The sequence below is a fragment of the Haliaeetus leucocephalus genome, unplaced genomic scaffold (assembly GCF_000737465.1).
Source record: "Haliaeetus leucocephalus isolate CR32 unplaced genomic scaffold, Haliaeetus_leucocephalus-4.0 Scaffold462, whole genome shotgun sequence".
Classification (NCBI taxonomy): domain Eukaryota; kingdom Metazoa; phylum Chordata; class Aves; order Accipitriformes; family Accipitridae; genus Haliaeetus; species Haliaeetus leucocephalus.
Genome location: NW_010972898.1, coordinates 3,452,781 through 3,470,564, shown reverse-complemented (window position 1 = coordinate 3,470,564; position 17,784 = coordinate 3,452,781). Strand labels below are relative to the sequence as shown.

At 35.9% G+C, this 17,784-nt stretch overlaps 1 protein-coding gene across 1 annotated transcript in view; it reads left to right on the top strand.

The window, feature by feature from the left end:
- Positions 1-16,505, top strand: part of PCDH9 (protocadherin 9) — a 685,994-nt gene extending 669,489 nt beyond the window's left edge. The window contains exon 4 of the mRNA XM_010575246.1: positions 15,885-16,505. Coding sequence (XP_010573548.1) covers positions 15,885-16,258 — 374 coding nt within the window. The 3' untranslated portion in view covers positions 16,259-16,505. The remainder of the gene's footprint in view (positions 1-15,884) is intronic.
- The last annotated feature ends 1,279 nt before the right edge of the window (positions 16,506-17,784 follow it).

The window sequence follows — 17,784 nt, the reverse complement described above, 5'->3', positions numbered from 1 at the left end:
GTATTATATTTTCCTTTTTAATTGTTTAATTCCTTCAGATCAGTTCTTGCAGATTTGCAGTAACTTGTGCTCGCCTTCCTCTCCTCTAAGATTGGCTGTACATTTATGACATCCCAGTCAAGTAGCACTCATCTCATACTTCACATATTTATAAAATTGGTTGGTGTTGAATTTGGATTTTTCCTCTGATTAATTGTGCCTGTTTGTCTGTAGTAAATGCCTCCCCAGTAAATAGCAGGTATCAGGCAAAGGCACATCAAGTGTGGACAGGGAACCTTGGGTGATACGCAACAGAGTTAGCATGAAGTTTAAGCAAGTATTTCTAGTTGGTGCTGTCACACCTGCAGGCCACGCTGAGGTGGGCATTTGTGCAGACAAGTGTTGCAGTCTGACTTAATCCATCAGCCTTGTCAACAAGGAGATCTTACTACTTCCCTCTTTTAGCTGTGAAATAGTACGACCCTGAAGGTTTACTTGCTAAACTAACATAGACCCAGAGTATACGCTATCAATGCATAACCATTAGGACAAAGAATGTTTTCAATGTTACTGCCTTCTGGGAGAAGAGCGCTGTGGGAGGGGTATGCAAGCCAGCAGTGAACAAATTACCAAGATGTTTATGTCATTCCCATGTTCTTTGACAGCACAGGTATAGAAACTGACAGAGCGTAAAGTTCCTTTGAAAGTCAGACTACTGAGAAGTTGCAAAGTGATTACCTGAGACTGTGAAATAAATTAATTAACAAAGAAAAAAAATGCAGTGCCTAATAAAAAGTTTCATATTCAGGGTGTCTGCCAGGTGTTTTCTGCTTTCAGTGCTATTTTTCTCCCCACAGCAGGAAACAACATTTTCCGTTTTAATCAGGAATACTGCTAGCACTTAATGCCTGAATGGGGACCAAATGCAACTTACAATGTAATCCATCTTTTCAAACTGCTTTGAAGGGTTTGTCATCTCACCTTGCACTCAACAAGGCCATTAGCATTAGTGGAATTTTCAGCTGTTGACTGTTTTTCAGTTTTGTTGGCCTGGCCCACTGTCCTGCGCCTACAGCTTTGGTCCCTTAATACTGCAGAAATCCATACTGCTATGGTGACAGAGATCTGCAATACTGTGAAAATGAATGCTGTCCCTGGTATATCTATGAAATTCCATTCTATTTTTGTGTCACAATGCAGAAAAAAAAAATTCTCTAGAGAAATTGTCTGGAAACTCTTCAGCATGTGCTTTGAGACCATCTGAAAGCCTTGCTAGAGTAGCGGTTCTGTTCTGTCCAGAGGGAATCCACTCACAAGTGACAGAGCTCAGGACAAATGAATTACTTCATTGGGTTTAATTTTGTAAATAAAAAAGTCAGCGGTTTGATATAGCAATTAGTTTTAAAGAAATAATTAATTGTGTGAGGGAAGATTTCCTAATCTGTGCACAAACATTAAGAGATCAAAGTGATGAAGTGTTATGGCAAAGTCAAGGGTAGGACATAGCTCCATATTCAAATGCTAAATTTAGCTATCTACTATGAAGGTGTGTACATAAGAGTTAGGTGCCTTAACTTCTCCTTATGGTTAATGGAGATCTAGTCAAAACAGTTAGTATAATATAGAGAGCTGTTCAGATTCACTTCTGTACGTTCGGTTTGCTGAATTACTATATTGTATTGACTAGACCAATAGTATTGACAGGATCTCTGTTAATTAAAATGAGAGATTAGGAAATACATATATCTGTGATTCCCATGTAGATATGTACATTGTAGATATCTAAATTATGAATCTGATTCTGAATCTCAGTCCTATACTTGTCTCCTCTGTAGCACTTCATCACCTTGATCTTTTAAATTGCAAATATACAAGACGAAACCTTCCCTGTGCATAATCAGTTCAGATGACTGTCTCTAGAGCTGAACCCTAGGGTGGAATGAATCCTACCTTACTTATGACTCTGTTTTTAAGTAACCTTAAGGTTTATACCAAAATGAAGTACAAAAAGAAGTCCCTCACTCATTTTAAGTGGAATCTGGTAACTAAATTCAGTGATATAAATGTGTAAGAGAAGGACTTATCATGCAGGCAGCTGAGAAGATGGTGGGAGGAAATAGTTTTGTTGGAGAAAAAAACAGGAATACTGATGAGACCTGAGTTGAAAACATGTCAAAAAGAGAGTTAGCAGAACTATATATAGATAACTTGGGAAAAGTAGAGTCTTGAGCTGAAGAACTTGTAAAGGAAGAATTGGTGTGGTATATGGGGAAGCTAAATGCTGAAGGAATGACTTGTAGTTAGTTCACAAGGGAATTGATCTGTTTCCTTCAGTGCATGCCTTCCTAAATCAAGCTTGCTGGTAGAATTCATTTGATGTACTATAAAGACAAAAGACTCAGTTTTACACCTAACGAAGGCAGTAGCAAAACTCCAACCTATTTCAAAGGAGAAGAGGTATGTGTCCAATGAATGTGTGGAGAAACAGCTGCCTGTCTGTGTTATCCCACCAAATAAATTGGCCTGGAATACTTCTGTTTGTCTACCAATAAAGTATTCTGGCATCTCAGATAGGTCATTGCGCTCTTAAGTGTTTGGCATTGTTTCTACATGACTTGCTGCCTCTGAAGTTACCATTTAATAAATTAACTCACTTGATACAAGGGTAGTAATCTTCTTAAATGTGACTGTTAATTCCCTCATAACTGCAATTTTATAATAGTTCCTCTTTTTAAAGCTAAATCGTTGGCACAAAGCCATGCATTACTAGCTGGGGTTTGCAGGGAAAGACTGGGTGTCCTAACCAAGTGTCAGTGATCCTTTTCAGTGTTCTTCAGCTTGAATCAGTCATTGAACCCAAGCGCAGGACGAAGTCATTAATGGAACAATAATTCTCAGGTGTTTTGACAAGGCATTCTATAAATGGTAATTAACATCTGCACCGCAGTTCCTGTCAGGGACGTGAAACAGTGGAAATGTTAAGTGAACTAAAACTAGCAACTGGAATTCTCCATTTACTTCTCATATTTTGGTAAATCGCCTTTTCTTTTTTTTCCTCCTTTTTTTTGTTTTTTAATGCAAGAAGAAAAAGATGTGATTTCATTCAGGTTGTTAATCTGAGTTACTTCCTAGTTTTTTCAATTCTGCAACAAGTTCAGTAAGCACAAAGCTGCTCATACTGCCCATTATTTTCAGAAGCTTCCATGTGATAAGCCTATAATGTACCTCATTAAATATGTGTCCAAAATTATATTATGCATTGATTTTTAATTTTTTTTCTTTTTTTTTTATTACAAGATGGAAAATAACATCAGTAAATTCAAATATATGAGATTACTGTTTACTTTTATGGCTCAAACTGGAGCAAAAGAAAAAGGTCCAGTGAACTGCCAAGTATTCACACCTGTCATGTTATAGGAATTGTCAGATTCTTATATGATTGGGCAAGGAATATAAGTTTCTAAAGTTTTTAGCCACTTTGTATAAAAATGAAATGGATTCTAAGGAGGTAAGCAGGTCTTAAATCTTGTCTTTTGGTCTGATACAAAACCAATGGTTGAAGGAAAGCAAAACAACAGTTTTTCTTGGTGTGCTCCTGCTCAAAATTGCTTTACACATGAACCAAATTTCCCAAACTTCCAATGATTTTTTTTTGATTACTTGAGAAACCAAGCTGTGTACAATCATAAAGGAGCATGGAAAGAGCCTGTTACATGTGTAAGCGTTCATGATCTGTGCTCATAGTAACAATTCTTCCTTCAGCATTTTTCTCAATCCATTTTAATCCATTTAGAAATCAATATTCATTAATATTTGTTTGCTTAAAAAAGGCCAGGCACCTGGAGATGCCATCCAGGATATTCCTCTACACGTGTTAGTGGAGACCCACCATATGTGCACTTTGTGCACTAATTTCAGACAATCTTTTTAGTGTGTACTTAGATTTGGATGCAACATAAAGTGGCCTACTTTCTAGCTTCTCTTGCATGAATAAATATAATACAGTAAAAAACAAGTGTAAGAGGTTTGGAAGGCTTGGTTTGCTAAGATTTTTCATTAAATACAAAGAAGACAAAAGAAACTTTTCAACCTCCATTAAATGTGGATTCACTATTCATGTGAAATATGGTTTGATTTCCTCTTTAGAATCACAGAGATTTTTGTTGTCAGTCTTCCAGGTAAGATTTGAAAGCCTGGAAGTATCGCTATTGCCAAGGATTACAATAGGACTGTGTGACTAACCAAAATTATTTGGAAAATAGTGTATACAGACATTGCTTCCATATTAATTTTCAATATATTGAATCTAATGACTAAATGCAGCACAGATTAATTTTCAAGCATGGTTTAATAAAATGTATTTTGACTCAGGAACATTTGTTTAATGGGAGTTTTACTGTAAACTTTATAAGCTCATTAAGAGGCTTATGGATATCTCTTCTGAAAAAATGATGTAAATGAACATAGTTTTAAAAGAAAATGAAGGGACTGTAGCATGGGTGTAGCTCAGACATAATGAAGGAAAGCACTTTCTAGTATTCTCTGTGTAAAATGCCTGCAGTTCTGTCAACTCAACTGGCACTGAACTGAATTTTACAAAATTAACTAAATGAGATGCTGTTATACAAGCAGAATTAGGAAATGGTTCTTTCATCTCTGGATTAGTTTAATGGCATCTCTGACATCTGTGTCCTGTGAAATTTATCAAGCATACATTTTTGTGTAGAATGAAAGACAAAATCAACAATGTAATCAAGCTTACTAAGCACCTAATTTAAACACTTTCTTCTGTTACTTACTTCAGTTATTCAGATTCATGTAGCTCAAGTTAGGGGAACGAGTTCCCAGATTTAGGTCCTAATTCTGCAAAGAGAAATATACTTCAAAAGGTTTTTTCAAGTCAGTTAAACTGCTTATTTACATAATAGCACTTACACATAAGACATCTGCCACAAATTTGCAACGAATTCAGTTTAACCTAAATTTGATTTTGGTCTGAATTGTACTGAAGGAAAATAGGAAAACACAAAAGTGACAAGAAACATACATTAGTAATAGGGCGTCATAAAAAAGATGCATTAAAACTTAAATTTAATGTTTGTTTAGATAGCTGTAATTAACCTAATTACAGAATGAATTCCATATTTCTGTGCAAAAACCGTCTTAATTGTATTTCTTAATTAACATTGTGTTTTTAAACACCATAGTATATGTCTGCATTTTCATTTTGCTCTTAGATGAATTGCTGTCTAGAGTATAAGATTTGTAGCTTTTTGGTGTTGTATTTTTTTTTTTTTTCCATTTTTCATTTATCCCTTAAAGTAGGCAATTGATTTTTCCTCTTTTTTATTCAATAATCATGGGAAAAATGTTTACTTTGGCACTTGCCACTGTACAGAGGTTAATCTAGTGCTAAGAAAATAATACTTAGGAAATAAGGCTCAATGTTTAAAAACACAACTAAGTGATAGAATTTGAAATGAAGCTACACTGATTCTTCCTGGTGGCAGCTTTACATTATAAATTTGCTAAAGGTCCCAAAGTTAATAACATGGAACTATTTTTCCCAAGATTAAAACCCAGACTTGTTACTTTTGGAAAGAAACACACTGACAACCCCAGCCAGGAGTGCCTCATAAAACTGTGATTTGATTTGAGAAAAAGTAAAACTTATAGGAATACAGAAGTGTGCTGAAATCTGGGACTAGATTCCTGGAAGTCTGGAAAGGTTGTAGGACAGTGAAGTAAGTCGTATGCTTATGGTAAAATAACCTTTTCCATAAAAGTTAGTTTTAAGGAAGAATGCTACTATTTGTGATTAAATAAAATAACTCTTGCTGTGGTCCCTATGCTGGTTTCCTCTTTACACGTTTCTGCAGTGGATAAGAGCAGTAAGGTTATGTTTTGGAAACTCTGTAGTTCTCCAGTCTTTTTCATCAAGTTCTGTTGGACGCTCAGCCTATTGCTATTTCTAGAACTTGCTTCAAAGAACAAAGTTTTATGCAACTTTAAAACCTGTGGTATCCTTTTAAAGAAAAAGTTACATTTTATTGAAATACAATACCTCCTATAAAAAAAAAATCTTTCGATACAATATAGAAACCTGTCTTCTTAACCTATCAAGTATATATTAAACTAAAGGCCCAATATTATTATTAGTGATATTTCAAGATTATAGGAAAATTGGCAATACTTGGGGCTTACAAGAGAACTGGAGATATTTGGGGAGAATTACTGAATGACTCATCAAAGAAGATTAATATCAACTAACAAAACTACTGAAATTTAGTAGATGGTTTGGGTTTCATTAACCCTATGTATGGGATGAGAATATCCTGGAGATAAGTACAGTAAATAAAACCATATACGTCTCTGTTTAAATACAAAGTTTTTCCCTAATTTAAAACTCAAATAGATTTGTGGTGCAGTCAATAACTTAAAAAGATACCTTTCTTAATCTGGCCCATAAACTTAATAATTTTCACTTTTTCACAGTTTTATGTTTTCCAGGCTTTTAATTGTATGATCTGTCCTACTTTCAAGACTCCAGGAAACCTCAACAATCACAGTCTCCTCTCTTATAAATAGCAGCATTTCAGGGTCTGCCACCTATTTCAAAATGTGGAGAACTAGAATCATTTTGAAGTTTTAATTTTCTGAAAGATAACTTGACTATAGTAGGCTCCCTTCAGTAAGTCTCCTCCAGGCTTCACAGAATCTTCCTTCCTGAGTATGCTTGAGATGCACTGCCATTTGGGTATTTTGGATAGTGTAGTTGTCTGCTGGTCTATTCACTAGCTGCTGGAGCCATTTTGCTTATAGTAGAAAAACTTTATTGAAGTGCATTTTCAAGAGATCAGAGTGAATTAATCTAACATCTTCTGGAACGACAACAAAGATCTAGACTCATCACATCCGTTTTAAATACATAGAGTTAGAAGTAATTTCCATCTATGAATTCCCTTTTTAGCAGTGGACAGATACTCACACCTCCAGAAAGTGAGTCAGGTCTTCAGAGAGCTGAATCACTTTGTGCAAATGATTCTCTCTCCATTGATAACAGAAGGAGGTTAGGATGACTGCATACCCAACTTGAGCACAGCATTTACGTTGCTCGTTTTGTGAGTGATTACATTCACTTCAATGGGCATCACTCTATTCATTCCATTCTGTTGTTAAATGAAGATAAAGGACTTGGATAGATAGAATATATATATATAAAAAATATGTATAAAGTAAAAGTATAGAAAATATGTAATATATATACAAATAAATCACTATATATATATATATATAATTGTCCAGATAGCACAGTTCATCATATGTAAGTATATGATGATGAATTGTGCTTTTATTCAGTTATGGATTAGTAAAGCCAATATCCTTACTTCGATAAAATCACAAGATATCATGCCTGCCCTCAAGGCATGATCTGTATTTATCACAAGTCAGAAGATCAGGCGTTTACTGTAAGTTAGAGAGCAATCGGGAAAAACAACACTTTAATTTAGGCTTCTTTTAAAAATCATAAAAATCAGATGGAATTCAAGTTGACTGGTTTTATTTTTTCTGCTGTACGTGAATTAATGGTGAGGCATATAGCAGCTGCATAAAAAGTTTACAAAACTGTACAGTGTTGAAATAAATATTGTTCAGCTCTGTTTCACAGCATTCTGCCACTTTTTTTCATTTTGAATAATACCTTTTTTCACATTGAATCCTACCTTTTCTCACACACAATTTGTAGAAATTACTCACCAAAATTTGATTTTATGATAAATAGTTGACAGAATCTTCCAAATTGAGACTTAAGTTGTTTTTGACGGACAGCAGGTTCATGTTTGGGGCATATTAGTAGATCAGAAAATATGACTCTGTCAAAAGTGGTGCTGTCTCAGCAGGTTGCCTGTAAATCAATTCAACAAAATATTTTGATCAAGTACCATAAATATTTAGGTGTGAGAGAAAAAGATAGTAAATGATTGTGACCATGGGATGCTTTATAAATATTTCATTATCATCATCCATCATCACCTTTTGGGAATAAAGACTTTTTTAGGCAGCAAAATGAAGAGCTACATAACGAAAAAAAGATCAATGCTGAAAATGAGTATTATTCCAAATACTTGAACACTGACTGTGCTTTGGTCTCATTAAGTGATCCAATTAAATTTGGAAGGTTCATTTGAATCCTCTGTGGCATTTTGATTTGTTAGATAGTCCTGCTAAAATTAAATGTATGGCAGGAAAAAAAATGCTAATTTTGAGGAAATAAGATTAGATGAGATAGCATTCTTCATAGGAGTAGCTTCAGCAGATGAGAAGATGGATGAGTTCCATGCCATACTGAAGATGGGTGCAAATTTATAAAGATATGCTGTCTGCTCTTTGTGTGCCATGTAGTCTGTCTAAATAACAATATCCTTTCAGGGAGAGAATCTGCTGTTCTGGCTGCCCATGTATTACTGTATTTGGACTATCTCCATTTGCAAATGTTGACTTTTCATCTGTGACCAAAGAATGAAATCTGTATGAGAGATGTGTAAAACATTTAATCTTTATTTATTTGTTAACAAAAGGGGGTTTTGCCAAATCCTGTTTGCACTTTTCTCCTGCTCTCCCTGGAAGGTGACTGTCTGCATCCACAATGTGACACTTAAGCTGAGAATACAAATTGCAGTCATTTGTGGGGGTTTGTTTGTTTGTTTGTTTATTTGTTTTTAATGTCAGAATGCATTAAACCAGAATAACAATCCCAGATACTATTCTGTACCTTCTGTATTTCTAAGGGGTACATTACAATTGGCTACATTTGTCAGTGCAAGTTTATACAGAACACAGTTTTATGTTAGTATTTGCTGATACATAGATTTTTAAGACCAGAAAGAACCACTGGATTATCTAGTGAACCTACTTTTTTAACTACCAGGTATAAAGTTTCACCCAGTTAAAGTTTGGGAAAAAACAAAACAAAACAAAACAAAGGGTGGCATGGAGATCTGAACATAGTCAATGTGCAATCCCAGATAAGTAACAGAGCTGGATTTTTATGAATCACCCAGGTGTGAGCTGTTCAGTGGGAACTCTGCACCACTCCGGGCCATGACTCCTTTGGAAGGCCTCGTGTGGCTTCTTCCTACCTTGATAGCATGGACCATGCCCGTGTGATTTCAGAGTGTTGTAACTTGCCTGCAAAATGGTCACAAGTCTAACATTAGTCAATTCATCTATTTATTTACAAAGGCTAGGCAGCACTAAACAAACTTGACCCCTAGTGTCTCACAAGTTCAGCAGAGACATAAGGTGTATTCAGTAGAGATTAGGAAATGGGCTGCTTGCTATCTTCTGTGGACAACTGAGGGCTAGAATTTGGTTAAATCTCTGCAGCTTTTCAAGCAACCAAGAAGAACTACCCCCGGGCTATAAAAATGTATTTCTTACTCTGAGATGTTGCTAAGAGTTAAGTCCCAAATAAATTCACTATTAAATAATTTATATTATAAAAACCTCAGAACTAACCCAGAAATGTAATAACATATAGCTGAACTATTTTCAAGGGTGTGTTTAGATGGCAGCGGCAGAGAGATGTAAATAGGGCCTGCCTATAGACTGAATTTTCCATTTCCAAACAAGCTGGTTTGGAAGACTTCATGGGATTATTAACAACTCTAAACTACTAAACTCTGCTTAAATTCCTTATATGCTTTCTCTAAGTGTATTTGCTTAGGCATAGCAACATGCAAACTTAGTCTTGTGGCACCAGCTCTGCATCTAGCTGGACAGTAGATAAAGTAGCCTATTTGTTCCCATCTGCAGAAACAGGCCACAAAATTCATTCCAAGGAATATGTAGGTAAGCAGGTCTAGGAAACCAAAGGCTTTTTTCTCAAAAGCATTATAAAATGAATTCCATTTCTTGGAAAGCATCAACTCTTGGAAGGTGTCTTGCCTTGGAAAATGCAGGGAACTAAAATTTTGTCTAGGCTGCCAGTGCTTCAAAGGGTTGACTCCATGGTACCTGACTACTTCCCGAACGTGCACACATGGAGGTGCACAGAGGTGTATATGCATGTATATCAATGCAAAAAAAATGGAAATAGGCACATAAAGTTAGGCTAGATAAAAATAACTTACTGACAACAGAGCCGTTACAGATGGAGGTGTAACCTGTAAATTGTAATGTTATTAAATTTCTGGGAAGGATACCAGAAAATAAGAAATAAAATATAACAACATAAGTAACAATCCCTTTCCTGTAGATTTTGTAGTGGAGCAGCTATAGGTGAAAGGAACTCGAGACAAGAAATACAGAATACTTTCTATAAGTGATCATGGTGTTAACAGCTACCTTTTCTAGAGTAGATTAGTAATTTCAGCATTCCCTAGGTGTGTAAGAAGTCCCCTTCTCTACAGGATTACAGAACTGTTTCACATTTCTCAGAAGAGCTCTTGTTACCAAGATCGAGGTTGATTCTTGTACATGTCTAGGCGAGAGGGACCAGAATCTATCAGGAAGAAAAGGGAACTGGAGCTGAGCCTTCCAGAAATGTTCTAACCACAAGTGGCCTCTGCACAATGTTTAAAACAAAAGGCAGGTGCCCTTTCTGTAATCAGCCTATGGGGATAAACTGGAGGGGGAAAAAAACCAGCCTACTGGACTGCTATATTGTTTAAAGCTACAACCGGTTGGCATGTGTTAGTTCTACTCTTAAAATGCCAAACACATTCAGGTATTCAAGATATGAAGGGAAAGGAACATTTACATTCTTAACTCTGGAAGGATTTAGACATGAAGCAATCTCAGTCATCACAAGACTGAGGCAATTGTGTGTAGAAACAGAATTTCAAGTAGTTGAACAATGTTGCATTTCAAAATTTAGCTGCCTATGGAGTCAAAGAAGTCACGCATGATTTCTGTAATTATAGTTTGGATCTTAGACACCTACATTTCTGTGGAACCCATCTGGATCACTTGAGCGCTTCACAGAATTGTGTAGAAAATCTTATTTTGCCAGTTTTTCCTGTCTTTTCAGAAAATATTTTAGTTGCTACATTTCTGTATTCTGGGCAGTACCTCCCACACGCCCTTACCCCACTGCTTCCTGTCCCTCCTGTTATTGTGCTAATTAAGGGTTCTGGCAGCTTATCTCTGCTAAGTAATGCAGATATAAGCTAACCTTACAGTATTATTTAGTTCAGTAGTGACGAAAAAGAAGCTTGGGCCAAGACAGGGAATAGGAACTAGGAGGGGTTTCTTGATCTGTACCTGAGTACAGAGGATGCAACTCCAGGAAGGGGAGGGAGAAGCAGCAGGTTACGAGGTGGTGGTGATAAGTCTACCAAAACCGGCAGCAGCAACGGGGACCTTGGAACAAGGTGATTTGGGGACAGAATGTGATTTTATCAGCACTGACTGTGCCAGGTGGAATGACCATGGAATAAGCCACTAAAAATATATTTTTAGTAGTCACCGAATCTTGCTGTTAATTAATAATACCAAGAAAACACACCCAGCACAGCATGTATGTGGCTTTGTGGTCTTGGATTATTTTTTTTGAAACAGACTACAAATAAAGGACAGCCTTTCTCATTTATTTGGCTGATATTTAAGAGCAAAAAAATGTCAAAAGAACCTTTTTCATTATAAACTGTTTTCCAGTTTTTATATTTAATATATACAGTAGTTGCAAAACCTCTATGAAATGTAATAATGTCATTTCAGTTCCAATATATGTGGGGAAGGCTGTAAAAACATGTGGTCTCAGAAAAGGTCATTTAGTAAAGTAGCCCATGAAAGCTTAAAAAAGCTTTCTGTATTTGAGGTTAAACAGAGCTGAAAATGTTGTTGCTGTTGTTTTCTCTTCTTTTTTTTTTTTAAGATGCCATATGAAAAGTTAAATAAATATGATTGTCTGAAACACAACTGTGGCCATGTTCAAACACACTATACTTAATGCTAGTGCCCTCAGGCAAAGAGTACCCGTTCATTTTTTTGAGACCAAAAAGTCTCACCGAGTGGAACTTATCTTGTGGTCTTGACTCTTTCAGACTTGAGGAATGAATTTTCTGGCTTTAAGCAAGAGCGTTTTAAAGAGGCAGGTTGAAAAGCAGCTGGTCAACACACCAGAAACTAGTTGCTAATTGCAGCAGTAAGTTAATCAATGAAATAGCAGTTTAGCTTCTGGGTATAATAAAAAGAGATAAAAGACCACACAGAAATTCCAGCATTAGGGTATGACCTGCTCTTGAGTGGCATACATTATTTTCCTTCTTACACCTGTCTGCTTTTGAGTAGGCAAGTCATGCATCTGCTTGACAGCTATTAACAGAATAAAATAAAAACAAAAAAGCATTTTTGGGTAAGATCTGATATAAATATTTACAAAGACAATTTAAGGGAGTGTTTGTTATGCACTTTTGTGTTTGCTTTCAAAACATTTAACTCCAGAGACAGATGGCTTGTACAGTTTTATCAGCATTTGTGTCATTATATATTCAAGCAGCCAAGACTGATAACCAGCCTCATGTATTACGGATTGTTCAGAGAACAAATACTTTGGAAAAAAAAAAACCCACATATCAATAAAGTACTTCAGTGTGGAAAAACTTGATACAGAAATTTCAGTGACATTTTTATGAAGAGAAAGGAAACAAATTAATGCAATTATAAAATTAAAGCAGCACGAACAGGTTTTTAAGTGGTGTCATTGTATGTGGTAATGAAGCAACTTTAGAAAATTGGGTGAAAGCTATTGTTCAGCAGTGGTGGAGGAGAAAGATAATTACCATTAAGGCAACATTATGCTTTCTCAATACAAAGCAGCCAACTCTTCAGTGCAAGCTACCCCCAGAAGATCTCTCTCGCATCATACTGCTCATGATCATTTCACTTTATGCTACTGAATAGCAACCTGAATAATAAGAGTCTTAGAAAAGAATAAACTGTCTATACTTGAGAACATAATTACACAAAACAGAAGCTGAAAAAACCCATATTGTCAAAAGACTGTCTTTTTTTTTTATATGCGAGATCCTTTTTTCCCAAATCATCTTTTTCTTGTGTCTTATGGTAGGACATTTACAGAGTCCCCTAAATCATGATCATCACCATTATTAGCAATAATATTTACAAAAACATTATGCCTGTATCTAAGGGTCTTAACTGGAGATGAGGTGTAACAGGCACCACACACATGCATATTTAGTGCTAAGTGAAACCAGCTTATTACTCATTTAAATTTTAAATAGAAATAAATGTGTTATCTCTTGAAATGTATTTAACTAAACAGAAAAAGTTACTTCCCCCCCCCTCAGAACTATAGTTCTGAGGGCTCTCCTGTTAACCTTTTATTCCACTGTAGATTGGAAGCACAGAGTGCATGCACTGTATTTCTTAAAATGCGTCATTCTGTGATGAAGGTTTTTCTTTGTGTTTTGAAAGTTTTAATCCCTGCCAAACCTTTCCTCCTTGGTCAGCAAGATAGTATTGTACTGTTAGAGTAGGCAGGTTGAAAATAGTTCTGCCACTTCGTACTTTTTTCCTCTGAAAATGGGAAAAAGATAATTAAAATTAAATTTCTGTTGTCAGCAAAAAAATAAATAAATCAGCTTTTAACCTTCAGATTAACCTTTGGAAATGGTAACAATATACCGTGAATACTTCCTTTACTTATTATTGCTTTTTTTTGTACTAAGTACCTGCCTCAGTTTGATTATAACTTCATACTAGAGGATTCAAAGAAAAGCTTCATAGAAAAAAGAATCTCTCTCTACCAGAGAACTGTCACAGTTCTCATTTTAGAATCGAGGTTCTTGGTTCTCACTGAAATCTCTGCTGAGCTCCTACTTTACAGTTGCTTTTTCTTTTTTTCCTCATGGTTCTGGCTTAATTATTTCATCTTGTATTGATCTATAATGGAAAGTAGCATTGATTCTATACATTCTTCATGTTGTAGTTGTCAGCAATAGGACACTTTCTTCCATGGGGAATGCAGAAGCAGCTTTTCTTATAGTTTATTATATTCTGTCACATCAACAACATACTGTATATTCTCCAGATATTCAAAAAGAGGAGCTACTCAGAGATAAGAAGATTAACTAATTACATTGTAACATGTAGAAATATACATGACTGCATTTTCTATATGTGTGTGTAAAAGCAGTAGATGATAATCTGTGGAATTTACTACCATAAATTGTTATATGCTAGTTAAAAAAACCAAACAAATAACTGGGAAAGAATAGCAATTTCCATAAAATTAATTGGGATAATTTCAGTATTCAGAAGAAGATCTGTTACTAAGAGTAATTTATTATATATGCTTGGAGTACAAGAGAATGAAATATTCTTTGGCATCATAACACAGAAATCTTTTTTAGAGTGTCCTCACTTATCATTTTGAGTCTCAATTATGTTATTATAAAGATACACTTTTTTTGCTGATACACCACTGACATTTTTCTTCTGATTAGTAGTGCTTTTTAAGGTGCTTCATAACTTCACTATTCATGCGTACCTGCTAATGTTCTTTCTCAAAAATCAATCTATAATTTCCTTCCTGTCACTGGGCTGTTTAATCAAGGAAATATGTCTCCTTAACTCCTTGAATGTCTATAGCACTAGCCAGTTGATTTACTCTGAAGTCAAGAAAAGGCATCTCAAAATTCTTGCTCAAAATTACAGTATAGTTAGCAAAGAATCATGACAAAGCATATCTCAGATATTAAGAAATATCTAACAAAGACACACAAAATGATTTCTCTGCCTTTTTCCTGGCTTGCCCTTCCTCATACATCCAGTCCGATCAGATTAGCAAATTCAGCCATTTAGAAATGCACTAAGACTGAGAGGATTTTAGTGCTGCTAAAGACATGGGTGACCTGTCTGCTTGATTGCAAGATGCCTGCAGCTGGCCAGCTGTGTCCTCAGTAGTGTGTGAAAAATGATGTGGATATTTAATATGCATAGTACTTCAGCAGGCTTCATTTCTATCATCTCCTGTGGTCTCATATTCCTGACTTATGAAGAATTATGAGAACAGTTCTTTATCAGGTGCAAGGTTTACATAAGCCTTCTTTTTTTGTTTACCCCTTTATTTTTATGGTTGCATAGCAGCTATCTGATATGTGTTTAATGGTCAGAAGAATTACAGATTTTTATTCTCTTTCCTGTTGCAATGTTTTGAAGTGTTTCATGTTTTCATATTAAATCCAGCAAAGTTTAACTTCTCTCTTACTTGTTGGGAGTGTGCATCAGAGTTTTACCCACTGGGTAGATGTCTAGAACTATGCACCAACCCAAGTTTGTGAAATAGTAGACATTAGAATAATCCTGCATACAGAACATTCCTTTGGGCAAGCCAGTTTTTGGACAGTATGGATGTTTCTCAGTTTGCGGTAGGCTGGTAGTTCACCAAGGCTCTGCAGCAGTAAAGTGAGTTGAAAGCAGATGAAAATACATCCACACTGTAGGCCTTACATTAAGGCCACACACAGGCCTTACAGAAAGCAGCATTAATTCTCACTCAGAATATGCAAGTGTATGTTTACTTCCTCTGACATTTTCACCTACCTAGCTCTTATTTTCTTAGTGTGACTGAAAAAGGGAGTTAAGTTTATTCATAGTAGGATCTGCAGCCAATAACTCAGGGCTAATTGAACTGTATCTCCACTTTTGGAAACTATGTAGGTAGCATATGTATGGAGTATATGCCCTACAAAGCATTACTTTCTAACAAAACGAAAATGTATCTAGGATTTACCAGCACAATATTTTGTTGCAGAATCATTGTTAATTTTCTCATGAGGTATATGTATAAATTTGATGCCAAATGCCACGATCTAATATTATGTTTTGTTTTTTTTCTTTCTCCCTCTTTCTTCTTTCTGTTTGTTTTTCTTCTACAGATGGGCCTCTTGGGCCACGTGGATTAGCTGAAGCTACAGAGATGTGTACTCAAGAATGCCTGGTTTTGGGTCACTCGGACAACTGTTGGATGCCTCCCAGCTTGGGCCCATACCAACAGCCAAAGTCTCCTCTCTCCACCTTTGCACCTCAGAAAGAATGGGTTAAGAAGGACAAACTAGTTAATGGACACACATTGACCAGGACCTGGAAAGAAGATAGCAACAGAAACCAGTTCAGTGACCGAAAGCAGTATGGTTCCAGTGAGGGCCATTTCAACACTGGCAACCACATGACTGACATTCCTCTGGCCAACTTGAAGTCTTATAAACAGGCCTCAGGAGCTGTTGAGAGTCCAAAGGAGCACCAGCTATAAGAAATGTTTACTTTGGACCAATGACTTTAGCCTACTTAGACTTGCTAATACTGTGTGTGTGTCAGAGCTTTATGTACTGGGTAGACCTCTAGAACTATGCTTCACCTAGCAGAGATACGCATATCTTTATGTTAGCACCGTGGAAGGTATGATGTCCTGCAACATGAAAGAGTGTTTCTTCTAGTTGTGTGGTTTTGTTAAATAGACATGATTACAATCTGCAGAGATCTCTCCAGTTGGCAAATATCCTTTTTGTTTGTTTGTTTTTTGACCCTGGACTGCTGCTGTGAACAACAGAAGATGCATTTGGAGAGTGAGAGAGCGAGAAAGTTCAGTGGATTGCAATGGTTGAAAAGCATATCCAGTTAGAAAATCGTGCTTTTGTTGTCATTGATCTATGCTGGGACTGTTATACTTGAGATCATATTGCAAACAAAACAACTGAAACTGTAAACATTAAACCTATTGTGCTATTAACAATGTTAGTGGACACAAGTCGATCAGTGTTCAAATACTTGTAAATAGAAACAATTATTACTTACAATTTTTGTGTACTTATAACGTTCACTTGAAAAGATACTGTAGCATATTTCTGTGTTTCACAGTTGCTTTTTACTTTCTTTCATTTGCTTCCTGTTGTTTTGCTTTTATTTTCAGTGATGGTGTTTCTGTGTTAGTAGTCTGTCTGACACACAATGTTCCAAGGAACTCAAAACACTTGTTAAAAGTGAAAAAAGGAGTGATAGGGTGGGAGGAAAAGTTGGTTGTAGAAAGGAAAAAAAAAAAAAAAAGATTTTTCTTTCTATGTAGTAGCAAATGATGCCAGCATTCAGGTAGAATTTCTTCTTCTTTCTTTCTTTTTCTTTTTTAATATTAAGAGATGAAAGGACTTGTGTAAGGGCTTAAAAATTTAGCAAATTTTTTTTAATCTTCCATTGTGTTTCATAAAACAAGGAAACTGCAAAACAAAATAAGAATATTTAAATTTGTGGTGGTGGGGGAGAGGGAAAGCTGTTTGGAATCCTTGATCAAATTAGCTGCAGTCTGTCATTTAATGAGCGGTAGCTGACATTGATCTCAGCTGGAATACACGGAGGAAATTCTACAGAAGCAAAATACGATAATTATGTTTTTCCAATTGGGCAGGTGTGTGTCTATACCTAAGACAGTTTGTATTGCTGAAACAGCAGCATTTGTGTTGATCTTCATCTGCGTTAATGTTGTAGTAACACAAGTGTTTTTAGACCATAGCCACAGAATATTTAATGTGTTGTGCCTTCATGATGTAACAGAGCATTCTCCTGGTAGGCTAGTTGGGGGAACTAAAGGGTTAAATCTCTAATTATTGCTGTTTAACTGTTTGTTATCATAGTTGGTCAATGCCTGGCAGGTACCAGTATCATGTCACCTCAGTCAAACCAGCAGAGTGACTCCTAATGTTAGTAAGATCTAAGTTGCACGCAAAGCAAATCCAAATCCAAACATTTTTAGATGGTTTTTGTTAAGGCATGACAGATGATTTACAC